The sequence below is a fragment of the Gossypium hirsutum genome, chromosome A12 (genome assembly GCF_007990345.1).
Source record: "Gossypium hirsutum isolate 1008001.06 chromosome A12, Gossypium_hirsutum_v2.1, whole genome shotgun sequence".
Lineage (NCBI taxonomy): Eukaryota > Viridiplantae > Streptophyta > Magnoliopsida > Malvales > Malvaceae > Gossypium > Gossypium hirsutum.
Window position 1 is genome coordinate 87,176,980 of NC_053435.1, and position 27,147 is coordinate 87,204,126.

A 27,147-nucleotide genomic window follows, 5' to 3' on the forward strand; every position below is an offset into this window, starting at 1 on the left:
AAGGTGGTTTTACCCATGTCCTCAAGATGCATCTTTATCTGATTGTACCCTAAGAAGCCATCCATAAAAGAAAACAATGAATATCTCGCTGCGTTGTCCACTAAAGTGTCGATGTGCGGTAAAGGAAAGTTGTCCTTTGGGCTAGCTTTGTTCAGATCTCTGTAATCAACACACATTCGTACCTTCTCATCCTTCTTAGGAATAGGCATAATGTTAGCCACCCATTCTGAATACTTAACCTCTTGTAGGAATCCAGCGTCAAATTGCTTCTTGACTTCATCTTTTATTTTCAGCACAATATCAGGCTTCATCATTCGCAATTTTTGTTGGACTAGCTTGCAATCTTATCTTATCGGGAGACGATGTACCACGATATCAGTATTCAAACCTGGCATATCCTCATATGACCATGCAAAGATATCTTTGAATTCACGTAGTAGCTCAACAAGACCTTGTCTCATTTCCTTTGCAATATGTCCCTATTTTCACCTCTTTGCCTTCCTCCAAGACTACATTCTCTATTGCCTCTTTCTCACAGGGTAGGATTTGTTTCTCCTCTTGTTTCACCATTCTCAACAGATCTGGAGACACATCACAATCCCTGTCATCCTTAAAATCCTGAGGTTCCTCTAAACACATGTCTTGCTCAAAAGAGAATTCAGGATTTGTAGTATCAGTGCTCATGTCGTTGATATCTAGGGACCTGTGGGGTACGAAAGAATGTACAAAGAATGAATGAATTTTAAGAATGTTTATTTATGTGTTATGTATGAAATGAAAAATTTGAAAGAATTTAAAGAGGTCAAAAGAATATTGATCAGTATAAAAGAATATTCACTCAGATTGATAACAAAAGTCGTGTTTTATTGAAATGCAAATATCCGAACATGAGCCTATTTTACAAATGAAATCTTACTACTCTTAGGCTTTAGGGCAACAAGAGTGTTCTGAAAATTACTCTGAAAAATCTTTAAAAATTACAGGAAGTTCCTCTGCAACCCAATTATTTAAAGAGTTTTCTGATTCGTAAGGACGAATACCCTCAAGGTTTCTTCATTCAGACTCTTCATTATGTACAACATTGATGTGATAATTTTATTTTTCGTGCAACCCTCTCTCATGGTGAATTATCCCTCCTGATATAAAGGTTTGGGATATATAAGGGAATATCATTAGTTCCCACTCTACTTCTCTTCCACTTAGACTCGCCCTTCTTCTTTCTTGACGCTTCTTTATTTCCTTCTTCCTCTGCTTATGATCTGGCCTGAAACCCAAGCCAAAACGGTCTCTCTTCTCCTTTAGTTTTGGAACTTGAATCCTTCCTTGGAGATATCTTCCCAATCCTTTTCTTGGCAAGGCTCCTTTTCCCACTGTCATCTACAAACCCATTCTTGTAGTTTTGGATATCCTAGGCACCGGCACCTCATTCCCCTCTGAAATAAATGTTGTGTTAACGAATTCTAAGGAACGAAAAGAGCACTTAATGGCCTCCTCGTTTGCTTCTACATAGGGTGCGTCACTAGTAACTGTTGCTATAATATCTTCTTCCGCATTTATGGTGACCAGCCGTCCATCCGCTACTAACTTCAATTTCTGGTGCAAAGACGAGGGCACCGCTCCTGCGGAATGTATCTAAGGTCTCTCCAAGAAGTAATTATAAGAGGGTTTGATGTCCATCACTAAAAAGTCTACCTCATATATGTTTGGCCCAATCATCAAAGGGATATCAATTCTTCCCATGACCTTTCTTTCAGTGCCATCAAATGCTCTCACTACATTATGGCATGTTTTCATGTGAGAACTGTCTATGGGAAATCTATTCAATATGGATAATGGCAAGACATTTAAGGCTGATCCATTATCGATAAGTATACTCGGCAATATATACCCCTTACAGCGAGTGGTGATGTGTAAAGCTTTAGCTGATCCCATGCCTCCAGGTGGAATTTCATCATCATTGAAATAAATAAAATTGTCAGCATTTATGTTACTAACCAATCGATCCAACTTATTGACAGATATATCATTAATAACGCAAGTCTCATTGAACACCTTCATCAATGCTTCCCTATGTACCTCTGACCTCAGGAGCAAAGCCAATACTGATATGCGAGCTGGTTGTTTGCGTAATTGTTCAACCACGCTGTACTCACTGTGTTTTAAGAATTTTAGAAACTCTTTGGCTTCTTCTTCCTTCACTGGCTCATTAACCAGTACTTCAGCCCTTTTTTCTTTGTCAAAGGCTTTTGCTTTCGCGGGCTCAACTCTGACACCTTCTACATCATAACGTTTCCCATTACGTGTGTAAGAACCCTGATCTCGAACCTTCTTAGAAGCACTAGCTATATCCTCTTTCTCTGGCATTGTCACATTGCAATTATAATTCCAGGGTACCCTCTTGTTATCCTTATAAGGAAAGGAAACGGGTTTGTGAATAATGACTTTCGGTGCTATTTGTGTTTCAACTTCATTATTTCTTGGTAGAGAAATAATGATCCTTGGCCGGCTGATTCCTTGATTCTTTGGTCCGCCTTCTAATGTGCATATATGTCCCTCATCTGAGCCAGCTTCATAAAATTCCAGCTCCTTATTATCCATAAGGCTTTGTACCAAAGCCTTAAACTCATCATATTCCTGGATCTCGTGTCCCTCTTCTACATGGAATTCGCAATAGTCCTTAACCCCTCTATTCCCTTCTTTAGAGATTATCATCTCTCTTTTCACCATTTCTTCCCAGACTAATTTCATTGGTGTTCTTACCTCAGCCACATCCTCTTTAATCCTTCTCATACCAATGTCCCCAATTGCGTTTACCCCTTGATCACCATGGTTTGGCAACGGGTTCTCTGTACTAGGGGTGTCGTCAAATTTTACGACCCCCATCTTGATTAGTCTTTCTACTGCCTTTTTAAAACTAGTGTAATTTTTGATTAAATGCCCTGATATCCCTGCATAGTATTCACATTTGGCATTTGCATCATACCATTTAGGATATGGGGGTTGTAATGGTTTCAAATGAAAAGGAGCTATTTCATGTGCATTAAATAAACTTTGATAAAGCTCTCGATACGTCACCAGGATAGGCGTAAATGAGACCTTTTCAAAATTTTGTCTCGAACCAGATCCTTGCTTTTGGGAATCCTGTTGCCCAACTGTAGTTGCTCTGGGCTGACTAACTGTAATTGCCTTCGAATTATAACTATTCGTATTGTTCACCTCATTATCTTTCCTTTTTGGAGCCAATCTTTTAGCCGTTTTCCCCTCTATTTTGCCACTCTTTATGGCGTTCTCAATCATTTCTCCTGCCATAACTATATCAGCAAAGCTTTTGGTGGTACTTCCGATCATATGAGTAATGAATGGGGCCTTCAAGGTGTTAATGAATAGCATGGTAGTCTCCTTCTCTAAAAGCGGTAGTTGAACTTGCATGGCAACTTCTCTCCATCTCTGTGCATATTGCCTAAAGCTCTCATTAGGCTTCTTTTCCATGTTCTGCAAGGTGATTCTATCAAGAGTCATGTCGGTCATATGATTATATGACCGCGTAAAGGCTTGTGCTAAGTCTCTCCAGGAACCGATCTTTGCACGACTCAATTGATTGTACCACCTAGTCGCTACCCCAACCAAACTGTCTTGAAAATAATGGATCAATAATTAATCATTGTTTACATAGTCAGTCATCCGCCTACAGAACATGGTGATATAGGCCTCAGGGCAAGTAGTTCCATTGTACTTCTCAAATTCTAGCATCTTGAATTTATGAGGGAGCACCAAATCTGGGACCAAACTCAAGTCCTTAGCATCAATTCCCTGACGATTATCAGCATTTTCTAATGTCTTAAATTTCTTCTCTAACCATCTACAACGTTCCTCTAATTGCCTTGATGATTTGAGTCTCATCTCTTCCTTCTCGGCTACATCTAAATCAGGGATAACTGGATTGGTAGGATTATCTCCTGAGTTAAATCCCGAGCCAGTTTGAAAATTCATGGGTATTCCAGTATCGACTTGCCCATGTTGGGACCTTATTGTGATGGGCGGCCTTCGGGGATATGCCTCAGGTTGAGTTTGCACACGAGGTGGAGTAAACCCAGAGGATGATCCTCGTTATCCTTTTCAGTGATAGTCATAGGGGCCTTTCCTTTATCCGTTGCCCTTTTCAGCAACTGAGCCATTTCAACCATCATATTCCTTTGGGCCTCCAACATTTGATCCTTCATTTCTTGCTGGATTTTTGCCAATTGTTCCTGCAATTGTTCTTACATTTCTTTCTGGATCTGCTCAAGTCTTTGATCCATATTCTTTGTCTTAGCGCGTGTACCGTAAGGATGTGTTGCTTCCTAATTTTTCTTCTCTTACTCTCTCTTTCTCCCTAATAATTTTAACTAATTAGGGCATGTCTATAAATTTGAATGTATATGATGCGATGAGATGCAAATGCATGAATGCAAAAAGATATCGATTCTGATTCAGTTTCTTTTAGAAAACGTTATTTAAGAAACAAAAATCTTTACACAAAACGGATTACAAATACGCCTTCGCTTTCAGGCCCAGAGTTTTAACCCTATCTAATAACAAAGCTAACTCTAGACCTCTATCTGACATTAACTCATACTTTGTACTTAATACATTAGCTTGCGCTGCCAGAACTTGTAAATGATCAGCAACCTCTTGAATCTGTACTATAGCTTCTCCTATGAGGTAGTCCCTATCCCTGACTTAATCCTGAAAATAGTGAAGCTCTCCCTTCCAATGTCCTTCTCTTGCCTCGAGCTGCTCAATCCGTACCTCACAGTTCTGCAATTCTGCTTCCAACCCTCCAATATTGTGCTTCATTTCCTCGATATTATCCAGGCTTGTCTTTAACTCGACCGCGGAGTTACGACTTCGGTGATGATAAAGATATCGTCCAAGCATAGTCACCTTAGTTTTTAATCCTTAATTCTCTTTCTTTAGGGCCTGATTATGCGTTTGCATCCCTTGGAACTTCTTCTCCTAATACTCGGCTTTGGCTCTTTCTTCTTGAACCTCTTATTGCCACTGTTCTGAAGACTTCCCCAATCCAGCTCTCTTCATTGATAGTTGTATCCTCTTATATTGCATCTTCAAGTTGTCTTGGTCTTCCTCAATCTTCCTCTTTTCTTTCCTCTCTTTTTCGACCTCAATTCTGTGAACGTCGACGTCTAAGACTGCGGAGTTACGACTTCGGTAATGATAAAGAGATCGTCCAAGCACAGTCACCTTAGTTTTTAATCCTTAATTCTCTTTCTTTAGGGCCTGATTATGCGTTTGCATCTCTTGGAACTTCTTCTCCTAATACTCAGCTTTGGCTCTTTCTTCTTGAACCTCTTATTGCCACTGTTCTGAAGACTTCCCCAATCCAGCTCTCTTCATTGATAGTTGTATCCTCTTATATTGCGTCTTCAAGTCCTTTCGGTCTTCCTCAATCTTCCTCTTTTCTTTCCTCTCTTTTTCGACCTCAATTCTATGAATGTCGACGTCTAAGCTTAGTTACATCTTCTCCTCCTCAAGCCTCTCTATCTTTCTCCCGAGCTCCAAATTCTTCCTGTCAAACTCTTGCTTTATGACTTCTAACTCTGATGGAACCACTCGTAAACTCTCCTCTATTGATCGGGTAGCCCCCAAACTCGGCTTAAGGATGCTATCATTGATCCTCTTACTAAACCACACTTTGTACCCAAGAGTTGTCGTCGGACCTTCAGTCAGAATCTTCACACAGCAAATTTTCTTCCAAGCCTCAGAAATCTCTCGCATCTTCTTTTTATAATGATCCCCCTTATATGAGAAATCACTCTGAGCTAACCCTTGTGTTGCCGGTATAAACTGCCCCTCTTTGTATTGCCTTAAGACGAGTAATGGTGCATAATCAACAACTCCCTAAATTCCAGGAAGAGGTACCCAATCAAAACTTCCACAACGATAAAGGACTTCGTTAGGAGCCATCCAATGAGCTTTTCATATTACATCCTCCTCTCGGAGATTCTGCAGTATTTCCATCCATCTTTCCTCTGTAATGTCGTCCCTCCTCGGCGTAGCTGCTGCTTCCCTTAAGGGAGAAAATCCTCAAAGAGCACTCAGCAAGGAACCTTATCAACCTTCCAAAAGTGACTATGGAACCATACTAACAACAACTGTGCGCATCTAATAAATCTACCTTCACCAGCTCTCCGACATGCACTCAAGGATCTAAACGTCTCGGCTAGGATTGCAAGTACAGGTGTGTTTTGTTTACTAAGTCGATCGAATAAATCTGTAACTACCTCATCTATGTGCCCAATAGCTTTTGGGAAAATCACCAAACCATAAATACTTAAGGCCAAGATATCAAACCTGTTCTTCATATCTGGGTATGCCAATATCAGATCCCTCAAACTGGCCCACAGAATGCATTTACCATCACCCTTTTGTTGGACTCGAGCTGCGGCCCACTGTTCACTCATCCCTGTGATCATCATTAATTTCTTCATGAAAGTAGGGAGATTAGCAGCCCTAACATAAGCTTTGTTACCTTAGATTTTTGGATAACGAAGCAAGGTCGTATACTCCTCCAAAGTAGGTACTAAGTCTACCTTTCCGAATGTAAAACAACTATAAGCAGGGTTCCAAAACTGTACCATGGCTCGAAACAGATACTTATCCACCTTGATGTCTAGCAAATAGGGAAGATCTCCATAATTCTGATAAAACAGTTGCTTAGCCTCGTTATCCCATTAGGCCCAAATGTCCTTCAACTCTTGAAACTCATTCTGTGTCAAACTGATACGAGTGAAGTCCTATAACTCTGACGTATACCCCTCAATGACACTATCTCCTTTTTTCTAACTGGGTTTTCTCTAACCATGCACAGACAGAAGCGTTGTCCTCCACTTTATTAAGATATTCATTCCTCATTACAAAACTTTCTAATCGAAAAATCGAACCGTGAATCGATACCTTTAAATGTTGAGTGACATGCAATGATAACAAAATAAAATAAGTCAGTATCATATAAAAGTATAATAAAGAGGTACTTATAAGGGTAGCTTACTAAAGGCTATCACTATACTCCCTAGGGTAAGCATTTAAAGTTCATTATATGCGTTTCAGTTCTAAAGCGAGGGTACCTGAACCAGCAGATTCCTCGGTCCTCACCCATTATAGGCTCATATGGATCAAGTTCGGTTCAATGGGACACATTTCCCTATGGCTATACGGAGATGAAAATCTCACGAAGACATAGGTACGGATGTATCCCAGAAGCAATCCACTAGCCCATACAGAGGTGAAAACCTCACGAAAGCGTAGCTTCTCACTCCCACTTAAGGATGCGACCACAGCGATCATGCAAATGCAGTGTATGCGGAAACAAGATAACAAACATATGCAGCAAACACATGTAAGAGATCAATAAAAATTTTCCAAACTTCTGACATTAAGACAGAAAATAATCAATTTCTTGGCTTGACTCTCTTATTATCCCTAGCGGAGTCGCCAAGCTGTCGAAACCATTTTAAAATGGGGTATTTTGAAAACAGGAGTCGCCACCAACCTTTTTAAGTGTGATTGGATCACCTGATAAAAAAATTTTTGGTCTACGAAATTGTGAAAAAACGGGTTCGGAAGTCGGTTACGTACGAGGAAGGGTCAGCACCCTCGCAACGCCCAAAATTGGTACCAAATTGAATAGTTTTATCTTAACATCAAAAGTTTGAAGGAATTTAGAAATAAGATCTCTTTTTTAAAACCGTAATAATTTGAGTTGAAAATCAAGATTCCTTCGCTTCAAAAGAGTACGAACATCACATCCAGCATGATTGGACACGATATTCCTAAGCTTTCATAACCGAAATCATCTTGTGATTTACAAAATTTATTTAAAATGATGCTTTTTAGACATTTTGACAAATGGGAAATCGCAACCCAGCATGTTAGGGCACTACTTCCCGAATTCCTAAATACCAAAAAAAAACATTGCCTTAATTTTTTTTAAAATCCTTTTGGATGAAATATAAATTTTATGATAGTGATGTATATAATATATTACAAGGTATCGATACTAAATAATATAAAATATATGATACATACTTTAACAATTCATGCAAGTATAACATAGAAAATGATAAATAATGACATAAATTTCATAATATGCATCATCATTTCATGCAGATATAACCATAGAAAACAATGATCATAACAATATAGATTACATAATACATACATAATAATATTTCATGCAAAATATAACATAGAAAACAATGAATACAACAATATAAATTACATAATATATAACAATATTTTATGCAAATATAACTTAAAAAAACACAAATAATCAATTTTTATGCAAATATGATAAACAATAAATAACATAAAAATAACAAATAGTTGGTGAAATAACATTAGTATACTAAAACAATATTAAATAAATACAAAAAGATACAAAAATAATAAACAAAATATGAACATATAAATCAAAAATAAAGACAAGAAAACAAATACAATTTTTAAAAAAATAGATGCAGTATTAAAAAAATATTTAAAACAATGTATAAATGATAAAGGAGAGTTTTTTAGAGATGATTGATATATATAAAAAACACTACATGATATAATAACTTAATATATAAAAATAATAATGTGTTAAATAGGAACAAAATTTTATAGTAAATTTTAAAAATATTAGATATTAAATATTTAATAACAATATATGTATTATTTAATAATAATTTACAAAATTTAAAATTTTACGCAATTTAATGAATAATAAAATAATATATAGTTTATAATAAAATAAAAATGTAAGGAATAATATATATATAGGAAAATATATAACATATAATAAAATGTATAATAATATAAATAATATGATAAATAATATATAAAAATAATATATATACAATTTGCACATGTAACTAATGTTTATAAAAATAAATAATACATATAGTATTTAAAATAAATTAAATATATATAAAAGGATCAAAATTGAATTTAATTTAAAAATCTAGGGTTAATCACAAATAATAAAGAATTCGGGCCTAATTGAAATGCACACCAAAATCTAAGGGACTCACTGGGCAATTAGCCCTATTCCCAAAACGGCGTCGTTCTCAGAATAGGCTTTATAATGGCCATTGGGACTAAATTGAAATAAATGTAAAAGGTTTGGGCCAATTTAAAATAAAAATAAAAAGAAATTATAAATTTTAAAAATACGAAAGGATTAATTGGGTAATTTGCCCATTTACCAAAAACATGCGGATCCTTCCCGGGTCACGGGTCAACGCGCGGATCTTCTATTTGAACGATGCCGTTTTAGTGCTTATTACACTAAGCAAAAACGACACCGTTTTTATAATACTATATAGGTCATATTTCGGTCAAAAAAATCATTTCTTAAAGCTAAATTAAAAAAAAAAACCTAAAATCCTCTACAAGGGGGAAGAAGGGAAAAACCCTCCAAGCTCCGGCCTCTAGCCTTCATCACCCACGGGCCGTACGCGCCATCGCACACGGCGGTTGGAAGGAGAAAAGCCTCGATTTTCCAGATGAACCACAGGTAACCTCTTTTCTCTTCTAAATACTGATATTTTTTCAAAGAAACAATTCGTACGCGTAGAACAACAGGAAATAAATAAAAAAATGTAATTGAATCACCTTTTCCACAATGAAACTGTTTGTATTTCTCTTGTTTATATGTGTATATCTATTTTATATCTGTAAAAAGAATATCCCCATTACAGTGAAATACATTTGGCTTTTTATAGCCCCTATACAAATTTTGTGCATTTTTCTATTCGATTCTTTGCCATATTTGCTGTGTATTTCTTTCTTTTTTGCAGATGACGACGAGAAGTCCAACAATTAATTCGGCGCTGATAATGGCGCACTGGCACGCCGATTACGGCGTGAGACGAGGGGTCGCTGACTACGGCGTGACGATTGGGATCTTGCGGCGCGAGTGCTTCTGGAAACCCTAGGGTTTCCTGATTCAGTTTAGGATTTGGGCCTTCCTGGGCTTCGCTGCTTTGGGTCTAGTTTGGGCATATGGGCTAAGGGTTTTAGGTGTAACCGGGTATAGGGTTAATGGGTCTTTAGGTATTTGGGCTATGTAAATGGGCTAACAATTGTGGGTTTTGTAAATGGACTGTAAAACTTTTATTAATTTATTTAATTTTTTCTGCTTTCATTTATTTATTTTATGGGCCCGGGCAAATTTGGGCTATTACACCTTTTGCATGAAAAATTTTCTAAGTTTCCCAAAAGTTTCTAAAGTTCTTGGTTTAGTCCCTAACCACTTCCAAAGTATGTTTTGGGTCTCGTAAGCTTATATAAGCGACGATATGAATGTGTGTGAAAAGTTTTAAATTTGAGTGGAAATTTATGTCTCAGTTTTGAATGTTTGATTGAGTATAAGTCTGATAATGCCTCGTACCCTGTTCCGGCATCGAATATGGGTAGGGGGAGTTACAAAACGAATATCCTTTTAAAATTCAAAATATATAAGATTTAGGTAATAATCAAATAGCGAGAATCCTTATTTTCGAGGACTTGAGATATTGTGCCCTAACTTACGAGACATGATTATTTTCTCGATTGACTTGAAATAAGAAAGTTATTTCCATAAAATTCAATTTTGTTTGCAATCATGCAAGAAGGGGATTGTATCTTGAATTTTCTTTGAATTTTCAATTATCGACACTAAGACATTAAGTAATCAATTAGGTATTGATTTTGAGCGTTATGAGGGTGCTAACCCTTCCTCATACGTAATCAATTCCCGAACCTATTTCCTGAACTTTATAGACCGAAAATTATCGTTTTAATAAATCTAGCATTTATTAAAACGACTAAGTTTTGAGGTGATTCAAAACACTTAAATAAAAAAGATTGATGGTGACTCTATTTTCGTTTTTAAAATAAAAATTGATTTCCAAAAAGGTTTTCACAATAAGTTTTATAAAATTAATCCTTTAGCAAGACCTGTTATTTGGATAATCTACTTAACGACAACAAATTGACGTTAAGTAAATCTTATAAATAGATTTAATCTTCATCATCAAAAAATAATAAACTAATATTGGATGGGAGCCCACATCTCATTTAAGTCAAAAAAGAAAAGATTCATTTATTTGATTTACTAAGGCTGTTACGAGAAATATGTAGGGCAAAGGCACACTTCCCAGTACACATGATGTATGGTTGCCCTGGATAAGAAATACAACACTTGGATGAAAAAGTGCCTACAAATGCTAAACTCAAAGGAGCTTCAGAGTTTGTTCAAAATTAGTAAGGAATTCATCCATTTCATTCTTGTTTAAAGCTACACCCACCTCTACTGCGCTTTCTCCATCTCTGCAGTCCGCCAGAGATATTGCTCCATCGTAATCAATGTGAGTCAGCTCAACCTTGCAAGGCCTTCCCCACCCAAAGTTCGTTTCATACACTTGTAATTTTGGCGACCCTGCAACTGCTGTAAAACTCCGTGTCATAGTTTCAATCCTTTTATCACTTCTCTCCATTTCTTTAATTCCTTTTCCTATAGCCTTGGCAGCCAAAATAATTCCACTTTCTCCTAATACCTCTCTTTTCTTTATCTCAATAGCGCATGGTTTTAAACAACTCCCAAGGTATGTTGTTGGTACCCAGAATTCCAGGCGGTTCCGGCAATCATACGGACATAAGAAGTAATACAACTCATCGTCACCGTTGTCACGTGATAAACTATTGGCAACACTCTCTTTTGATTCAATCAAACAAACTCATATGTAGGCACATGTCACTACGAAAGTTGAGATGTGATATTGCTCTGTATCAACGCTGCTCCTGCACTGTGCTGTGACCAAATGCTTTAGTTTTTCGGCATGGGCTCGACCTAACACAAATGTGGCGCGAACCTTGTCTGCTGCTATATCTTGGGTCGATGCTGAATTCTCACCGCTGGTTGATATCCAATCCCAATAATCCTTCAATAGAACCAACTCTATGCCACCAGGATCCTTGATAATGTCCCTTTTAATAAAAGGAAGTGAATTTTCGAGACAAGTCAAGTCTCCACCCGACCTATAAACAGACGTCCAAGACCTCATCAAATGCATGAACGACTTGCCATCACCAACAGCATGGCAATAAGTTGACCCGATGCAGATGCCAAAGTTTGGAAACACGGTGACTTGAAAGGCTAAGATGGGGAGCACACGACTACCGTCTTCGGTTACATGCTCCGATGGTAGTTGAGGTACAAAGGGGTGTAACAAGTTAACAGGTCGCGGATAATTGGCTATGACATGGTTGAAATCTGCAGCAGATTCAGCAACCGTGAAGGCGACAAAGTCACCCTCCATGTAATGGATATAAGGCTTACCGGGCGGTTGAGGGCACATGATATTAGCTGCGTATGGGAAAAAATGTTGGAGAGTTAGGGAGAGAGAACGTTTTAGCATAGGAAGAGCGGTCTCAATGAAGTGGGAAGTAGGGTGAGGGAATTCATAGAAGAAAAGGCGTTGTACAGGTGGATTAGGTAACCAAGGAATGTCAAAATAAGTGAGAGGAACAGAGATGGTTGGAACAGAGCCTGGAGGAGGTGAAACACGAAAGCTATCGACAAGCTTAGCCATTTAGGATAAGATCCAGAAATTTTGCACACTTACTGCCCTCGATTCACCCTATTGTATATAGCCAGTGGGGAGAATTGTTATTATCTATCAATACTACCAAATCTAAGAACGAAGGCCCAAGTTTGACAGCTATTATATACAGCAAATGGTTTTGTCACAACGCGTGTCCTTTTTTTTGGCCCTATAGATAATAGTAAATTTTCAGTGTTGATCCCTCTACTTTACTAAAGTTTAGGATTTAGTTTATTTTTAATTTGATATATTTTGATCATCTACTTTATCAATAACATTAGTTAGTGTAAATAATTAACATCCTCAAATATTCCATTAAAATATTATCTTGAATTTTCTTAAAAATACCTTTTTAACACGGTTTTAGTATGAAACAGATACTTTAAAAGAAATTTTAACCTAAATATTTTAATTAAAATAATTAACTATTTAAATTAAATAAAAATAAAACCAATTTATAAGAAATTAAAGCATAAACATTAAATACCATATATCCTTTTGAGCAAACCATGATGGCCAGATTAGATGTTGCCATCTTACTCGGATCTTTAGACATTGTTTTAGACTTCATACATATTTGTGCTACCAACACTATTTTGTTAATTAATTGATAAAAAATCAAACCCCAGCGAAGCGGGGCAACTAATCTAATCGTCCATTGTAAAGTAGCTGACATTTAATATATTTAATATTTTGTATAAAAATATTTAATATTTTAAATGTATTTAATAATTAATTTAATTTTTTATTTAATATAAAATTTTAATAAAAAAGTCTTGAGTAAGATAAATAAGTAGATAACTATTTATCATATTTTTATTTTATTAAAAATTAAAAATAAATTATTTTAAAATGAAATATTCAAATTATTATATTTATCTTTGATCCAAAATTATTCAAAATAATATAAAATATTATATTATAAGATTAAAATTTAAAATAAATAATCTTTTCAAATCAATATTTAATTTTATTAAATAACACAATTATATTCCGTACTTATATTTTACTAATTTACCAAACAATTATATAATATAAGATAGTTTAAGTTTAGTTAAACTACATCAATTTGATGACTAAGTTGACAAAAAAACATTATAAGTTAAATATTTGTATATAGAAGATGTTAATTAAATTTTGGTATAATAATTTATCTGACCTTCTAATTTTATAAAAAATTATTTTAATTCTCTATTTAATTTTTTTCACCTTTTTTAGCTCTTAAATTTACATCATTTATCAAATCACTCCAGATAAAAAAATTATCATCCGTTACTTTCTTGATGTGGTGTCCATATGATGTCACGTTAGAAATTAATTATTTTTAATATAAAAATTCAAAAAAATAAAAATTATCTAAAAATTAAAAAATATTTTTTAATTTAAAAAATAATTAATTGCTAACGTGACATATATATGAACTTCCACATGAATGTTACGTTAACAAAATTAATAGATGATAATTTTTTTATTTATTTTGAGATAATTTGATAAATAATTAAAATTTAAAGGCTAAAAAATTTTAAAAAAATAATTAACCAAATTGAGTTATTTTATAAAGTAAATGACCAAATAAATTATGAGACAAGTAAAATAGACTTCAACCTAAAATCTTAAAACTTTAATTTCGACTTTAAGTCAAGGGCTTATGGAAAATTTTAAAAAAATGAACCAGACATTAAACCGATGTTACACATACAGCTTATGTCACGTGTTTCTTCTATGGTTTTAAATGATAAAAGGGTTAAATTAACATTGTCATTTGTCCTTGACACCTTACTGCCCATGTGTTGTTATCTTCCAGAATTTTAAATGTTATAAATGAGTTTCACGTTACATATGATTTTTCAACATCTCACCTATAAATTAGCCATAAAATATTCATTTTTAACAATAGCATTTTTACCAAAAAAAATAAATATATTTTTTAAGATAATATAAATAATTATTTTATCAAAATGATATGTTTACAACAGTAAACAATGGCAACCAAATGACAACAAAAATTATTATTTATATAAATGGCCTTAGTTTTAAAACAATCATCCAAATGATTTGATATAAACAATAAAATAGGATAGGAAACTTAAATAGCTGGCATCACCTATTTTTCTAACACAACCATTACCTAATGATTATGTTAGGTGTTAAAAAAATAAATTTTTGAGTGTTGAGGACTAAATGGCTATACCCTTGTATTTTTTATATCGTATTATATTAGTATACGTTTATATTAATATTTAAAAAAATTAGGCACTAAAACACTAATGGTCGGCACTATTGTATCAAATTTAAAAAAAATTGAGTGCTCGAATATTGATGGTCGATACTCCAATACCAGATTTAAAAAAGATTTGAGTACTAAGACATTAATGACCGATAATCGAATTTACTAAAAAATTAATTTAAATGAATAAATTTACATTTAAAAGAATAGAATTTAATTAAAAAAGATAATTAAATAAAAAAATTAAATAAAGAAATATTTAAAGAAATAAAAAATTTTAAAAAATAAACAATTTAATTTAATTAAAAAATTAATATTAAGGAATAAATTTAATTTAAATAAACATAGAAGAATTAAAGAAATAAAAAAATTAAAAACTTGATTGGACCTTACAGCCCTTGAGACGCGCGCCTAGCCCTTGAATGGTCGACATTAGGTCTTGAGATGCGGGCCTAGCTTTTAAATGGCCAGCTTCAGCCTTTGAGAAGCACCCAAATTATTTTTACATTTGGCATTAGGTATCTGCTATCAGTATCCTAGCGCTAATTTCTTTTGAGATCTCGTCCATCAATATCTCAACATCCAATTTTTTTTTTTAATTTTAAAAGAGGTGTCAGGTCATAAATATACCAATATTCAAATAAAATATTTTTTAATTTAATAAAAGGGTGTTGGCAACTCAAATTTTTTTTAAAAAAATATAAGAGTATTGATCATCTAATTCCTAACACTTAAAAATTAGTGGAGCCAAAGAATTTGGCTCTACTAACATGTCACATCAGTAATTAGGGAAAAAATTAATTTTTTTTGTAGAGTCATGTAGAATGACGTCACCTGTATAAATACTAGGGAAATACTACAATTTCTGAAATTAAAATTGAAATTGAATAGTAAACTTAAATTTGGTATGAAAGTGAAAATTTAATTGAGAATTGACATACCTTATTAATATAGTTGGCATGCCATATGATTTGGAAGAGTACGAGATTTATCGGCTTTGCTGATCAGGCACTTTATGTGTCGTATATCAGGCACTTTATGTGTCGTATTTCAGGCACCTCGTGTGTCGTTTCAGGCACTTATGTGTCGTATACTGATCAGGTACTATGTACCGTTTTAGGCACAATGTGCTGTACTGGTGTGTTTGAGTTGGAATCCGTGTATCTGCCCAGGTCCGGGTTTTTTAATAGGGTGAACAATTGAAATGAGAAATTTAAAATAAATTGATTGATTATACTATTGAAAATATTAAAAGAAATGAGAAAGTTGAATTGTGGATTGAATTTGAGATTAGAAATGAAAGGCATGAAGTAAATGTTCATGTAGTGATTGAAATTGAAGAATAGCTAAAAAAAAAATTGTATTGTTATTGTTAACAAATGAAAGTTTAAGAATGAATTGATATTTGAGAAATTTAATTGTTACATGCTTGATAATTATATTCTATTATTGTTATTATAATTTGAATTTTGGTAATACCACTGAGTATGAAATACTCAGGGTACGATTGTTTCCGTGCGCAGGTTGATAGGAGTCCAGAGTCCCGGTCTAGCATCCAAACGATCCCGACTCCAACACAAAAATTTTGGTGATGTTTTCTTCCTTAAAAGAAAGTGGCATGTATATAAGTGTTGTATGGCCACTTTAAAATATTTTATGATTTTAGTTGTAATAAATGATATTTGGTATTTTGGTACTAAGTTAAATGAAATGGTTTGACAAATTTGGTAAGTTTGGTATTAAACTTAGAAAGAAAAATGAATAAAGCTAGTTAGTAAAATTTTGAATGATATTATGAATGTTTATATAATTAAAATATTAAGTTAATGTTTTAGGTATAATTTAGGTGTATTTAAAGGTAAATTGGATTGGTTGTGATTTTTTGTTTGGATTGGTCTCAATTTGAATTTGTAGGGAATGTTAGATATTTATAAATGGGTTATATTGAGTTCGCAAAAGAAAATTTAAAATTACGAAATTAAGTTATGGGAACTAGATAGCCGGCACCACTATTTTTTCTGTTGAAAAAATATTTTTGGGGTTTGGGATACAAGATGACAAACACCCCATGTATTTTTCTTTTAAATCGTATCATACTGACATATATTTATATCAGCATTTTTAAAAAAAATGGGATACTGGTACACTGATGGCCGACACCTCTTTATCAAATAAAAGAATTATTTTTTAGGGGTGTCAGGTACCCCGACCAACAAAAGCCTAAACTCACCCAACAAAAAGGGATGAGAATATTGCAACATTAACCCCTCCTTGTTTTCCCATCTTTTTTTATTTCTTAAGTTTAATTACATATTTTATATTTTAAAATAATATTGAACTGTTTATCATGTTGTTTTAATTATTGCATCTCTCACATTATTATTAAACTTAAAAATTAATTTAAATTTAATAAGCATAATTAAATTAATATGCACAATTATTTTAATATTCACATTATTATTAAATTAAATTAAATGTGCACAATGTGTAATATATTTATAAAAGAAACTTACTTTATAGGAAAATTACTTTATAAAATTAAATTTTAAAATATAAAAATAACGTAAATTAATTTTAAACTTTATAAATCAATTTAATCTATAAGATAAGTTTCTTTTATAAATATATTACACATTGTTTCTAAATTTAAAATTTATAAGTTTATTTAAAATTAAATTTTTTAAATACTATTTAATTGTTTCTAAATTTATAAATATATTACACATTATTTTTTAAAATAAAAGAAACAATAATTTAATAATTTTTATTTGAATTATTATAAAAGATTAAAAATAATTAAAGTAGGAAATTTTATAAAAAAAATCTAGTTTAATTTTGCATATTAAATTTAAATTAATTTTTAAATTTAATAATAATGTGAGTGATGCAATAATAATTAAAAACATGATAAGTAATCCAATATTATTTTAAAATATAAAATATGTAATCAAATTTGGGAAATAAAAAAGATGAGAAAACAAAGAGGGATTAATGTTGCAATATTCCCATCCCCTTTTGTTGGGTGAGTTTGGGCTTTTGTTGGCTAGCACTTGACACCCTAAAAAAATAAATTTTTTAAATCAAATAAAAGGGTGCTGGCCATCAGTGTGTCAGTACCCCAATTTTTTTTAAATATTGGTGTAAATATATATCAATATAATACGGTTTAAAAGAATACATGGGTGTCGACCATCTAGTGTCCAAAATCTCAAAAATTATTTTTTTAATAGATAAAATAGTGGTGCCGGCCATCTAGTCCCCACAATCCAATTTTATTGTTCATTTCAGGTTATTTAGATGATTTTTTTTAATCAGAGTAATTTATGTAATTAATTATTTTTTGAGGTTATTTGGGTAAAATAGTCGAATTCCTACCTAAATCAATTCTGTTTATGGCAATTTAGGACAAGACCCTACGATCCCCCCAAAAAAACCCGGCTTTTTTATAAAACTAACTCAAAAAATTAATTAATTATATAAATGATTTTTTTATAATATACAAAATGACCTAAAATCTACAATAAAAGTTGATGAGCCAAAGTGTTTGGCGCCACCAACATGCCATGTCAGCAATCAGGATAAAAAAATTAATTTTTTGGTGGAGCCATGTAGAATGACGTCAAATATATAAATACTAGAGAAATACTATAATTTTTGAAAAAAAGGGGGCTTTAAACAAATTTACCTTTTTCTGATGGAACTAAATAATTTGGCGCCATCCTATTCCAACGCCCTATTATGTTGCCTATTGTCTTTTTTATGCTTTTTTTTTATTTTTTATTTCCTTTTTCTACTTTTTTATTTGTTTATCCTTTTTCTATTTATTTTATAATATTTTATGTATATTTTTTTGTGGAGCCATTCTAAATGGTGCCACCAATACGTTTCTCAAAATTCTTTTTATTTTAAAATTTTAAAAAAATAATATTTTATTCGGTGGAGTTATTCTATTTGGCATGACCAAATTTCTATATATAAGCCTCTCGCAATAACACATGAATCTGAATTGAAAGGAAAAAAATTTACTGATATATAAGCCTTTCAATGACACATGAATATGAAAAGTTTTTTTTTTAAATTGAAGGTATGTAATGTGAAATCAGGAAAATTAAAGGGAAATTTTTAATAGAAATAAAAAACGGAGGACCAAAAAAAAAGAGAAAAAAGAGTGAAAGTTGAATTGATTGGAAAAAAATAAATAAATAAGGATTTATATATTAAAAAATATGGCCTTTTTAAAATTTATATATATTAAAGAATTAAAAATACATATCATAGACAGGTCACATCGTATCAGTGACATCAGTGATATAACTAGTCAATAGGTTAAAAAAGCCTAATAATTATTAGTTTAAAAAAAAGAAATGGAATGGGAGAAGAAGAATGACTCTATTTAAGAAGGTGAGGTTTTGGTTCCCTTCAAATATCTTGTATTTTGTAGAAGAATAGAAGGAAGAAAAAAGAAAAAAAAAAGCTTGTAAGTGTTGTAAATTAAATGGATGTCATAACCCCTTTAAGCATATTAAAGTAATGAGATAAAACTCTTTACTTAATTTATAATCAAGAGATTATTAAATAGAGTAATTAAGAAACTTTAATTCATTAAATGTAATACCTTTATTAATTGAATGTAAATGAACTTATAAATAACACATTGTAAGTGAAAATAAAATAATGAAATTCTCTCGTATTTTCATCCTCTTTTATTTATTGTTTTATTAATTTTTCTATAACACGTTATCAGCACGAGTTTCTACGAGTTCATAGTGAAGTTCATGTCATTTCGACTTTATATAATTTGCCCGTATAACTCCCGTTAAACTATATACGGTATAAGTATTTTCATAATTCTTTTATTTTTATTTTCTAGATGAAATATTTGCTTTGGGTAACATTTGCACATTTATTTTTACAACTAAAATCTAATAATGATAATTATATATACATATTTTTTTTTATTTAAAGAAATTTCAATTAATTTAATTTGTGTTAAGTTATTATTATGACTATTCCTCTTTATGCCAATATTTGACATACATATTATTATTTAGCAAATTTGGTATATATAATTGAATTATTTTACGATTGAGAATACTTATTAATTTACTAATATTTTTTTTTATTTTGATTCAAGTGATTATAATGTCAAATCTTGCCAAACTTGAATTTGCGGCCTTAGACATCTCAGGCAAGAACTATTTGTCATGGGTGTTAGATGCTAAAATTCACCTAGATGCTAAAGGTCTAGGAAATACTATATTAGCAGATAAAGAAGCGTCTAATCAAGACAAGGCAAAAGCAATGATTTTCATCCGTCATCATCTGCATGAAGGATTAAAAGTGGAATATCTCACTGTGAAAAACCCTCTTGAGTTGTGGAAAAATTTGAAAGAACGATTTGACCATCAGAAAACTGTGATACTCCCTAAAACTCGTTATGATTGGATGCACTTACGGTTGCAAGATTTTAAGACTGTAAGTGAATACAATTTAGAACTTTTCAAAATTAGCTCTCAATTAAAATTATGTGGAGAAAACATAACTAATGAGGGCTTGTTAGAGAAAACATTTTCAACCTTTCATGCTACTAATGTGCTCCTGTAGCAGCAATACCTTGAAAAAGGTTTTAAAAGGTATTCGACTTGATTTCATGCCTTTTGGTGACTGAACAAAATAATGAGCTATTGATGAAAAATCATGGAATTCATCCCACTGGTTCTGCACCATTCCCTGAAGTGAATGTAGCAGTACACAATAATTATGAAAATAAAAAATATAGAAGTCGCAGCCGTGGTCGTGGACGTAGTGGGGGACATGGTCGAGGACGTATTAGTAATCGTTATCATGGTGGTCATAACAATGATACTTCTAACCACCAGAAAAAGAATAACAATGAAAGACAAGAAAGAAGTGGTCAAAATAATCCTTCAAAGATTGTTGAGAATATATGCTACCGATGTGGTATGAAGGGGCATTGGTCACGTACCTGTCGTACATCTGAGCATTTAGTGAAACTTTATCAAGCATCCATTAAAAGGAAGGGAAAGTATATGGAGACAAATTTTATATCCCAAAATGATGAAATAGAGGCAAAAGATGAAGATATTCACTATAATAATAAAACTGACCATGCCTACGAGGATGATAAATTTAATGACCTTAATAATATAACTCACCTAGATGTGGCAGATTTCTTTGAGAATCATTAGAAAAATTAATGTTATTTTGATATTTTTTTAAGTATATTTTGTTTTCTTGCATAAAAAAATAATTTATATATTTAATAAATATTTTTAATGTTTCTCATATTATATTTTGTTTGTTTTTATGAAGAATATGAATATTCAACAAAATTTCGATAGACCCAAAATCAATGAAGACCTGTGTCTTGCAGATAGTGCTACAACACATACGATACTCAAAGATAAAAAAATATTTTTCTCATTTGACAATGAGTAATACCCATGTTAATACAATATCGGGTAGTTCAAAACTTATTGAAGGCTCTGGAAGAGCTATTATATTATTACCTAAGGGTACAAAATTTATCATTGATGATGCTTTATATTCCACCAAGTCTCAAAGAAGTTTATTGAGTTTTAAAGATATTCGTCTTAATGGATATCATATTGAGACTATGAATGAGAAAAATGTTAAATATCTATATATTACAAATGTTGAATGTGGAAAGAAATATATTTTGGAAAGGCCACCTGTTTTTTCATCAGGTTTATATTATGCACATATTAATGCAATTGAATCATATGTTACTACAAATCAGAAGTTTGTAGAACCACATACTTTTACTATTTGGCATGACCGATTAGGCCATCCCGGATTTATTATGATGCGAAAAATCATCGAGAATTCAATTGGACACCCATTAAAGAACCAAAAGATTCTTGAATTCAAGGATTTATCTTGTGTCACTTGTTCTCAAGGAAAATTGATTATTAGACCATCACCAGCTAAAGTTGGGATTGAATCTCCAACATTTCTAGAACGTATTCAAGGTGATATATGTGGACTCATTCATCCACCATGTGGACCATTCAGATATTTTATGGTATTAATAGATGCATCTAGTAGGTGGTCACATGTATGCTTATTATCGACTCGCAACCTGGCGTTTGCGAGACTACTTGCTCAAATAATTCGATTAAGAGCACAATTTCCAGATTATGCAATTAAAACTATTCGTCTTAATAATGCTGGTGAGTTTACATCCCAAGCTTTTAATGATTATTGTATGTCAATTGGGATAAAAGTTGAACATCCTGTAGCTCATGTTTATACACAAAATGGTTTAGTTGAATCATTTATCAAACGCCTCCAACTAATAGCTCGGCCATTGCTTATGAGAACAAAACTCCCTGTTACAGCTTGGGGATATGCTATTTTGCATGCAACAGCACTTGTGCGCTTAAGGCCAACAAGTTATAATAAGTACTCCCCATTACAATTGGCTTTTGGTCAGGAGCCAAATATTTCCCATCTTAGAATTTTTGGATGTGCAATATAAGTTCCAATTGCTCCACCACAACGTACAAAGATGGGTCCTCAAAGGAGGTTGGGAATATATGTTGGTTATGAATCTTCTTCTATAATTAAATATGTTGAACCATTAACTGGAGATTTATTTACTGTACGATTTATTGATTGTCATTTTGATGAGACAATACTCCCAACATTAGGGGGAGAGAAAATACAACTGGTCAAAGAAATTACATAGAATGGATCATCATTATCTCAATTAGATCCTCGTACAAGTCAATGTGAACAAGAAGTTCAAAGGATTATACATTTACAAAACATTGCCAATCAACTGCCAGATTCATTTACTGACCTAAAGAGAATTACAAAATCTCACATACCAGCTGAAAATGCTCCAATATGAATTGATATCCCAATAAGGCAAATTGTTAGTGCAAAAGAAAGTAATCCACGCCTGAAGCATGGAAGGTCAATCGGTTCCAAAGATAAAAATCCTCATAAAAGGAAAGGATCAATTATTCAAGATGGTAATATTGTGGAGGCAAGTGCCCCAGAAGAGGCCAAAGATATAACTAATCAAAAAACCCTAGAAGAGGTTCAGGTACCTGAAAATGGTGATAACGAAGAAATCTCAATATGTTATGTTACTTCAGGAAAAAGATGGAACCGAAAAAATATAGTTGCCGAGAACAATTTTGCTTATAATGTTGCTATTGAAATAGCAAAAGAAAATGAGGATCCTGAGCCTAAATCTATTGAGGAATGTAGAAATAGAAAAGATTGGCCAAAATGGAAAGACGCAATTCAAGCAGAATTAAATTCACTTTCTAAACGTGAGGTTTTTAGACCTATAGTTCAAACACCTAAATATGTAAAGTCGGTAGGATATAAATGGATATTTGTGCGAAAACGAAATGAGAAAAATGAAGTTGTAACATATAAATCACGACTTGTAGCACAAGGATTTTCATAAAGGCTCGGCATTGATTATGAAGAGACATATTCTTCTGTAGTGGATGCAATCACGTTTAGATACCTTATTAGTTTGGCAGTACGTAAAAAACTTGACATGTGTCTAATGGATGTTGTTACAACCTATTTGTGTGGTACACTTGATAGTGAAATTTATATGAAAATCCCAGAAGGATTTAAAATCCCTGAAGGATATAGAGTTTCCTGGGAAAATTGCTCAATCAGATTAAAGAAAAGTTTATATGGATTAAAACAATCTGGGCGTATGTGGTACAATCGTCTTAGTGAATATTTGTTAAGAGAAGGTTATAAAAACGATCCAATCTGCCCATGTGTTTTTATAAAAAGGTCTGAATCAAACTTTGTGATAATTGCTATTTATGTTGATGATCTAAATATTATTGGAACTCCTAAAGAGCTTCAAAATGCAATAAATTATTTAAAGAAAGAATTTGAGATGAAAGATCTCGGAAAAACAAAATTTTGTCTTGGCCTACAGATCGAGCATTTAAAAGATGGAATTCATGTCCATCAGTCAACTTATACGAAAAAGATCTTAAATAAATTTTATATGGATAAAGCACATCCATTGAGTACCCCGATGGTTGTACGATCGTTAGATGTGAATAAAGATCAATTTCGTCCTTGTGAGAATGATGAAGAGTTTCTTGGTCATGAAGTACCATATCTAAGTGTCATAGGAGCATTGATGTATCTTGCAAATAACACAAGACCTGATATAGCTTTTGCTATAAACTTGTTAGCAAGATTTAGTTCTTCTCCAACACGTAGACATTGGAATGGAATTAAACATGTATTTAGATATCTTAGAGGGACCATTGATATGGGGTTATTTTATTCAAATAATTCAAAATCCCTATTAGTTGGTTATGCTGATGCTAGATATTTATCGGATCCACATAAAGGTCGATCTCAAACGGGATATTTATTTACATGTGGAGGTACTGCCATATCATGGCGTTCGACAAAGCAAACATTAGCTGCTGCCTCTTCAGATCATGCTAAAATAATTGCAATGTATGAGGCAAGCCGAGAGTGTGTTTGGCTAAGGTTATTAACCCAACATATCCAGAAGATATGTAATTTGCCTTTACAGGAAAATATGCCAACTATCTTATACGAAGATAATGCAGCATGTATAGCTCAATTAAAAGGTGGTTATATCAAAGGTGACAGAACAAAACATATTTCACCAAATTTATTCTTCACTCATGATCTTGAGAAGAAAGGTGACATAGAAGTTCAACAAATTCGTTCTAGTGATAATTTAGCAGATCTTTTTACCAAGGCATTGCCAACTTCAACATTTGAAAGACTACGAAACAAGATTGGAATGCGTCGACTCAAAGATATAATGTGTCGCCATTAGGGGGAGTCTAAAACATGTTGTACTCTTTTCCTTTAACCAAGGTTTTGTCCCACTGGGTTTTCCTGTTAAAGGTTTTTAACGAGGCAACTTGTAATAGGAGATTGTGTACTCTTTTTCCTTCATTAGGTTTTTATCCCACAGGGTTTTTCCTAATAAAGGTTTTAATGAGGCACATTCTTATTTAAAAGATATCCAAGGAGGAGTGTTGTAAATTAAATGGATGTCATAACCCCCTTTAAGCATATTAAAGTAATGAGATAAAACTCTTTACTTAATTTATAATCAAGAGATTATTAAATAGAGTAATTAAGAAACTTTAATTCATTAAATGTAATACCTTTATTAATTGAATGTAAATGAACTTATAAATAGCACATTGTAAGTGAAAATAAAATAATGAAATTCTCTCGTATTTTCATCCTCTTTTATTTATTGTTTTATTAATTTTTCTATAACAGTAAGGTATTTATAGTTTGTATTTTGTATTTATAGTTATTGTAATATAATAATTAATTATATTTAATTTATGTAATTTATGTAATTTTTTTAAAATTATATAGATATCAAAATATCTTTTTGAGAAAATACGGATCACACTTTATCGAGGATCAACGAAACAGTAAAATTAATTATAAATAAAAAAAAATTGTCTTAGTTTCTCATTTTTTCTTGCTCAACGCTACTTTTTGCTCAACGTGTTTTGATTGCATGAAATTGATCTCTATTTGGTTGTTATTAACCCTTTTTAACTTCTTTTTGCATGAAAATAATCTCTATGTGTTAATAATATTTTTTTTTAATTTATGACACATTCATAAATTTATATCTTAATTTTTTTAATATGATGACATTTCTGCTTAATTTGCATTGTTGTTATGCTTGGTTCCATTTGTGGGGTACGAAAAAATTACATTTGTTTTCTACTAATTTGACACCATCTAAATAAAAACTAAAAATCGCATTCACACGAGGAAACTAGGAATATATATTAATTTGGCTTCAACTAATGTATATATCATATTATAAGTGTTATTATTATTAATTTGGAAATCACATTTATGATAAATCTTCATTCTATTATTAATATTTTATTACTAATTTAATTTAACTTAAATAAAAAATACTTAGGATGGCTACATTGGTATAATTTAAGTGTGATGTTTTTATAATAATTGATTTATCATTTTTTTATAAAAAAATATTTAGAATGGCTACGTTGATGTTTTTAAATTATATAGATAATTGATTTATCATATTTTTATAAAAATTTTACCATACAGGATGAGTATTGGGTTTTGAGGTTGCAGTTTCATTTTTCGAAGTACGATTCAGACGAGCGAATCATGCCATATTTACAGTTGGCGGGATTTGGGGACGTCGCATTGATCCGAAGGTTTGACTTGAGGGCGAACTTAATATCCGCCTTGGTTGAGTGATGGTGTACATAGACCCACAACTTTATTATGCCGTGTGGGGAGTGCACTATCACATTAGAAGACGTCGTTATGTAACTTGGATTATGAGTTGACGGTGTTGTGTCAAAATTCGAAGCAAACTGTTGGAACCTTTAGTACTATGCCACAGATTGTTTAAAGGTCCCCTAATTATGGGGAACAGAATTGCACATGCTTGACATTGGCATGGTTGAGAGCAAATTTTAAGGAGTTGTCAAGCACCGCCACTGAGCACGAGGTGATATGTGCTGCTTGAGCCTATATTATGCAGCTGATCGGAAGGGTACTTATGTCGGACAACATGTTTAGTAGGGTCCACTTAAATACTTTCCTCTATTGGAGGATTTCTTTCGTGTCGATATTTATAGCTGGGGATCAGCAATTTTGGCCATATTATACCGTGAGTTTTGCCGAGCAACAAAACATGGGGTTACTAACATGGCTGGTTGTCTGGGTCTCTTGCAATCCTAGGCTCTATATAAGATGTCGTTTCTAGCAGCTATTCGGCACTAACCATATTAGTGACCACTTGTAGATAGGTAAAAACAAAATTATACTTAACATTTAACGACTCTTAAGTGTGGATAATATTTTCCCAAGTTTAAGTGCTTACATATTTGTTTTGATTTCAGATGGGTTACATCTCCGGGAATTGGTGCGAGCCAGGCATTAATCATTTACTGCCAAATGGTAGAGGCTTCTGCTAGAGAGAAAGTAATATATATTAATATGGTATAAATAATGTTGATTTAACTTATCCACTTGTAGTATGTGATGTGACTTGACTCATTATGTTATATTATGTTGCTCTTGTGGATGTCGTATTCTGCACCGAACATTGCAACACTTATTCCTCAGTGGATTCATGCCGAAGCCCATGTATGGTGCATTAACATGCCCATGGAGAATTTAAGTGATTGAATGATTTATAAAAGATATGAAATTAATATCGAAATGGCAAATGGATAGTGAATAAAAGTGATATGT

General features: G+C 32.6%; 2 protein-coding genes across 2 annotated transcripts; both read right to left on the reverse strand.

The window, feature by feature from the left end:
* Positions 1-1,377: 1,377 nt before the first annotated feature.
* On the reverse strand, positions 1,378-3,990 carry LOC121211430 (uncharacterized). Its single transcript, XM_041084197.1, has 3 exons — positions 3,670-3,990; positions 1,875-3,447; positions 1,378-1,619 (listed from the first exon to the last, which is right to left on the reverse strand). The coding sequence occupies exons 1-3, from the start codon at positions 3,988-3,990 to the stop codon at positions 1,378-1,380; spliced, it is 2,136 nt and encodes a 711-aa protein (XP_040940131.1).
* A 7,262-nt stretch (positions 3,991-11,252) lies between these two features.
* Positions 11,253-12,611, reverse strand: LOC121211431 (coumaroyl-CoA:anthocyanidin 3-O-glucoside-6''-O-coumaroyltransferase 1). The gene is made up of 2 exons (XM_041084198.1): positions 11,892-12,611; positions 11,253-11,732 (listed from the first exon to the last, which is right to left on the reverse strand). Exons 1-2 carry the CDS (start codon positions 12,609-12,611, stop codon positions 11,253-11,255), a joined length of 1,200 nt encoding a protein of 399 aa, XP_040940132.1.
* Between the last annotated feature and the right edge of the window lie 14,536 nt (positions 12,612-27,147).

Coding starts and splice junctions, on each gene's coding strand:
- LOC121211431 (XM_041084198.1), bottom strand. CDS start 12,611: ATGGCTAAGCTTGTCGATAGCTTTCGTGTTTCACCTCCTCCAGGCTCT. Junction 11,733..11,891: donor AAGATATAGCAGCAGACAAG/GTTCGCGCCACA, acceptor GAATCAAAAGAG/AGTGTTGCCAATAGTTTATC.
- LOC121211430 (XM_041084197.1), bottom strand. CDS start 3,990: ATGAATTTTCAAACTGGCTCGGGATTTAACTCAGGAGATAATCCTACC. Junction 3,448..3,669: donor GTAGGCGGATGACTGACTAT/GTAAACAATGAT, acceptor CAATATGCACAG/AGATGGAGAGAAGTTGCCAT. Junction 1,620..1,874: donor TAAGGGGTATATATTGCCGA/GTATACTTATCG, acceptor TACATTCCGCAG/GAGCGGTGCCCTCGTCTTTG.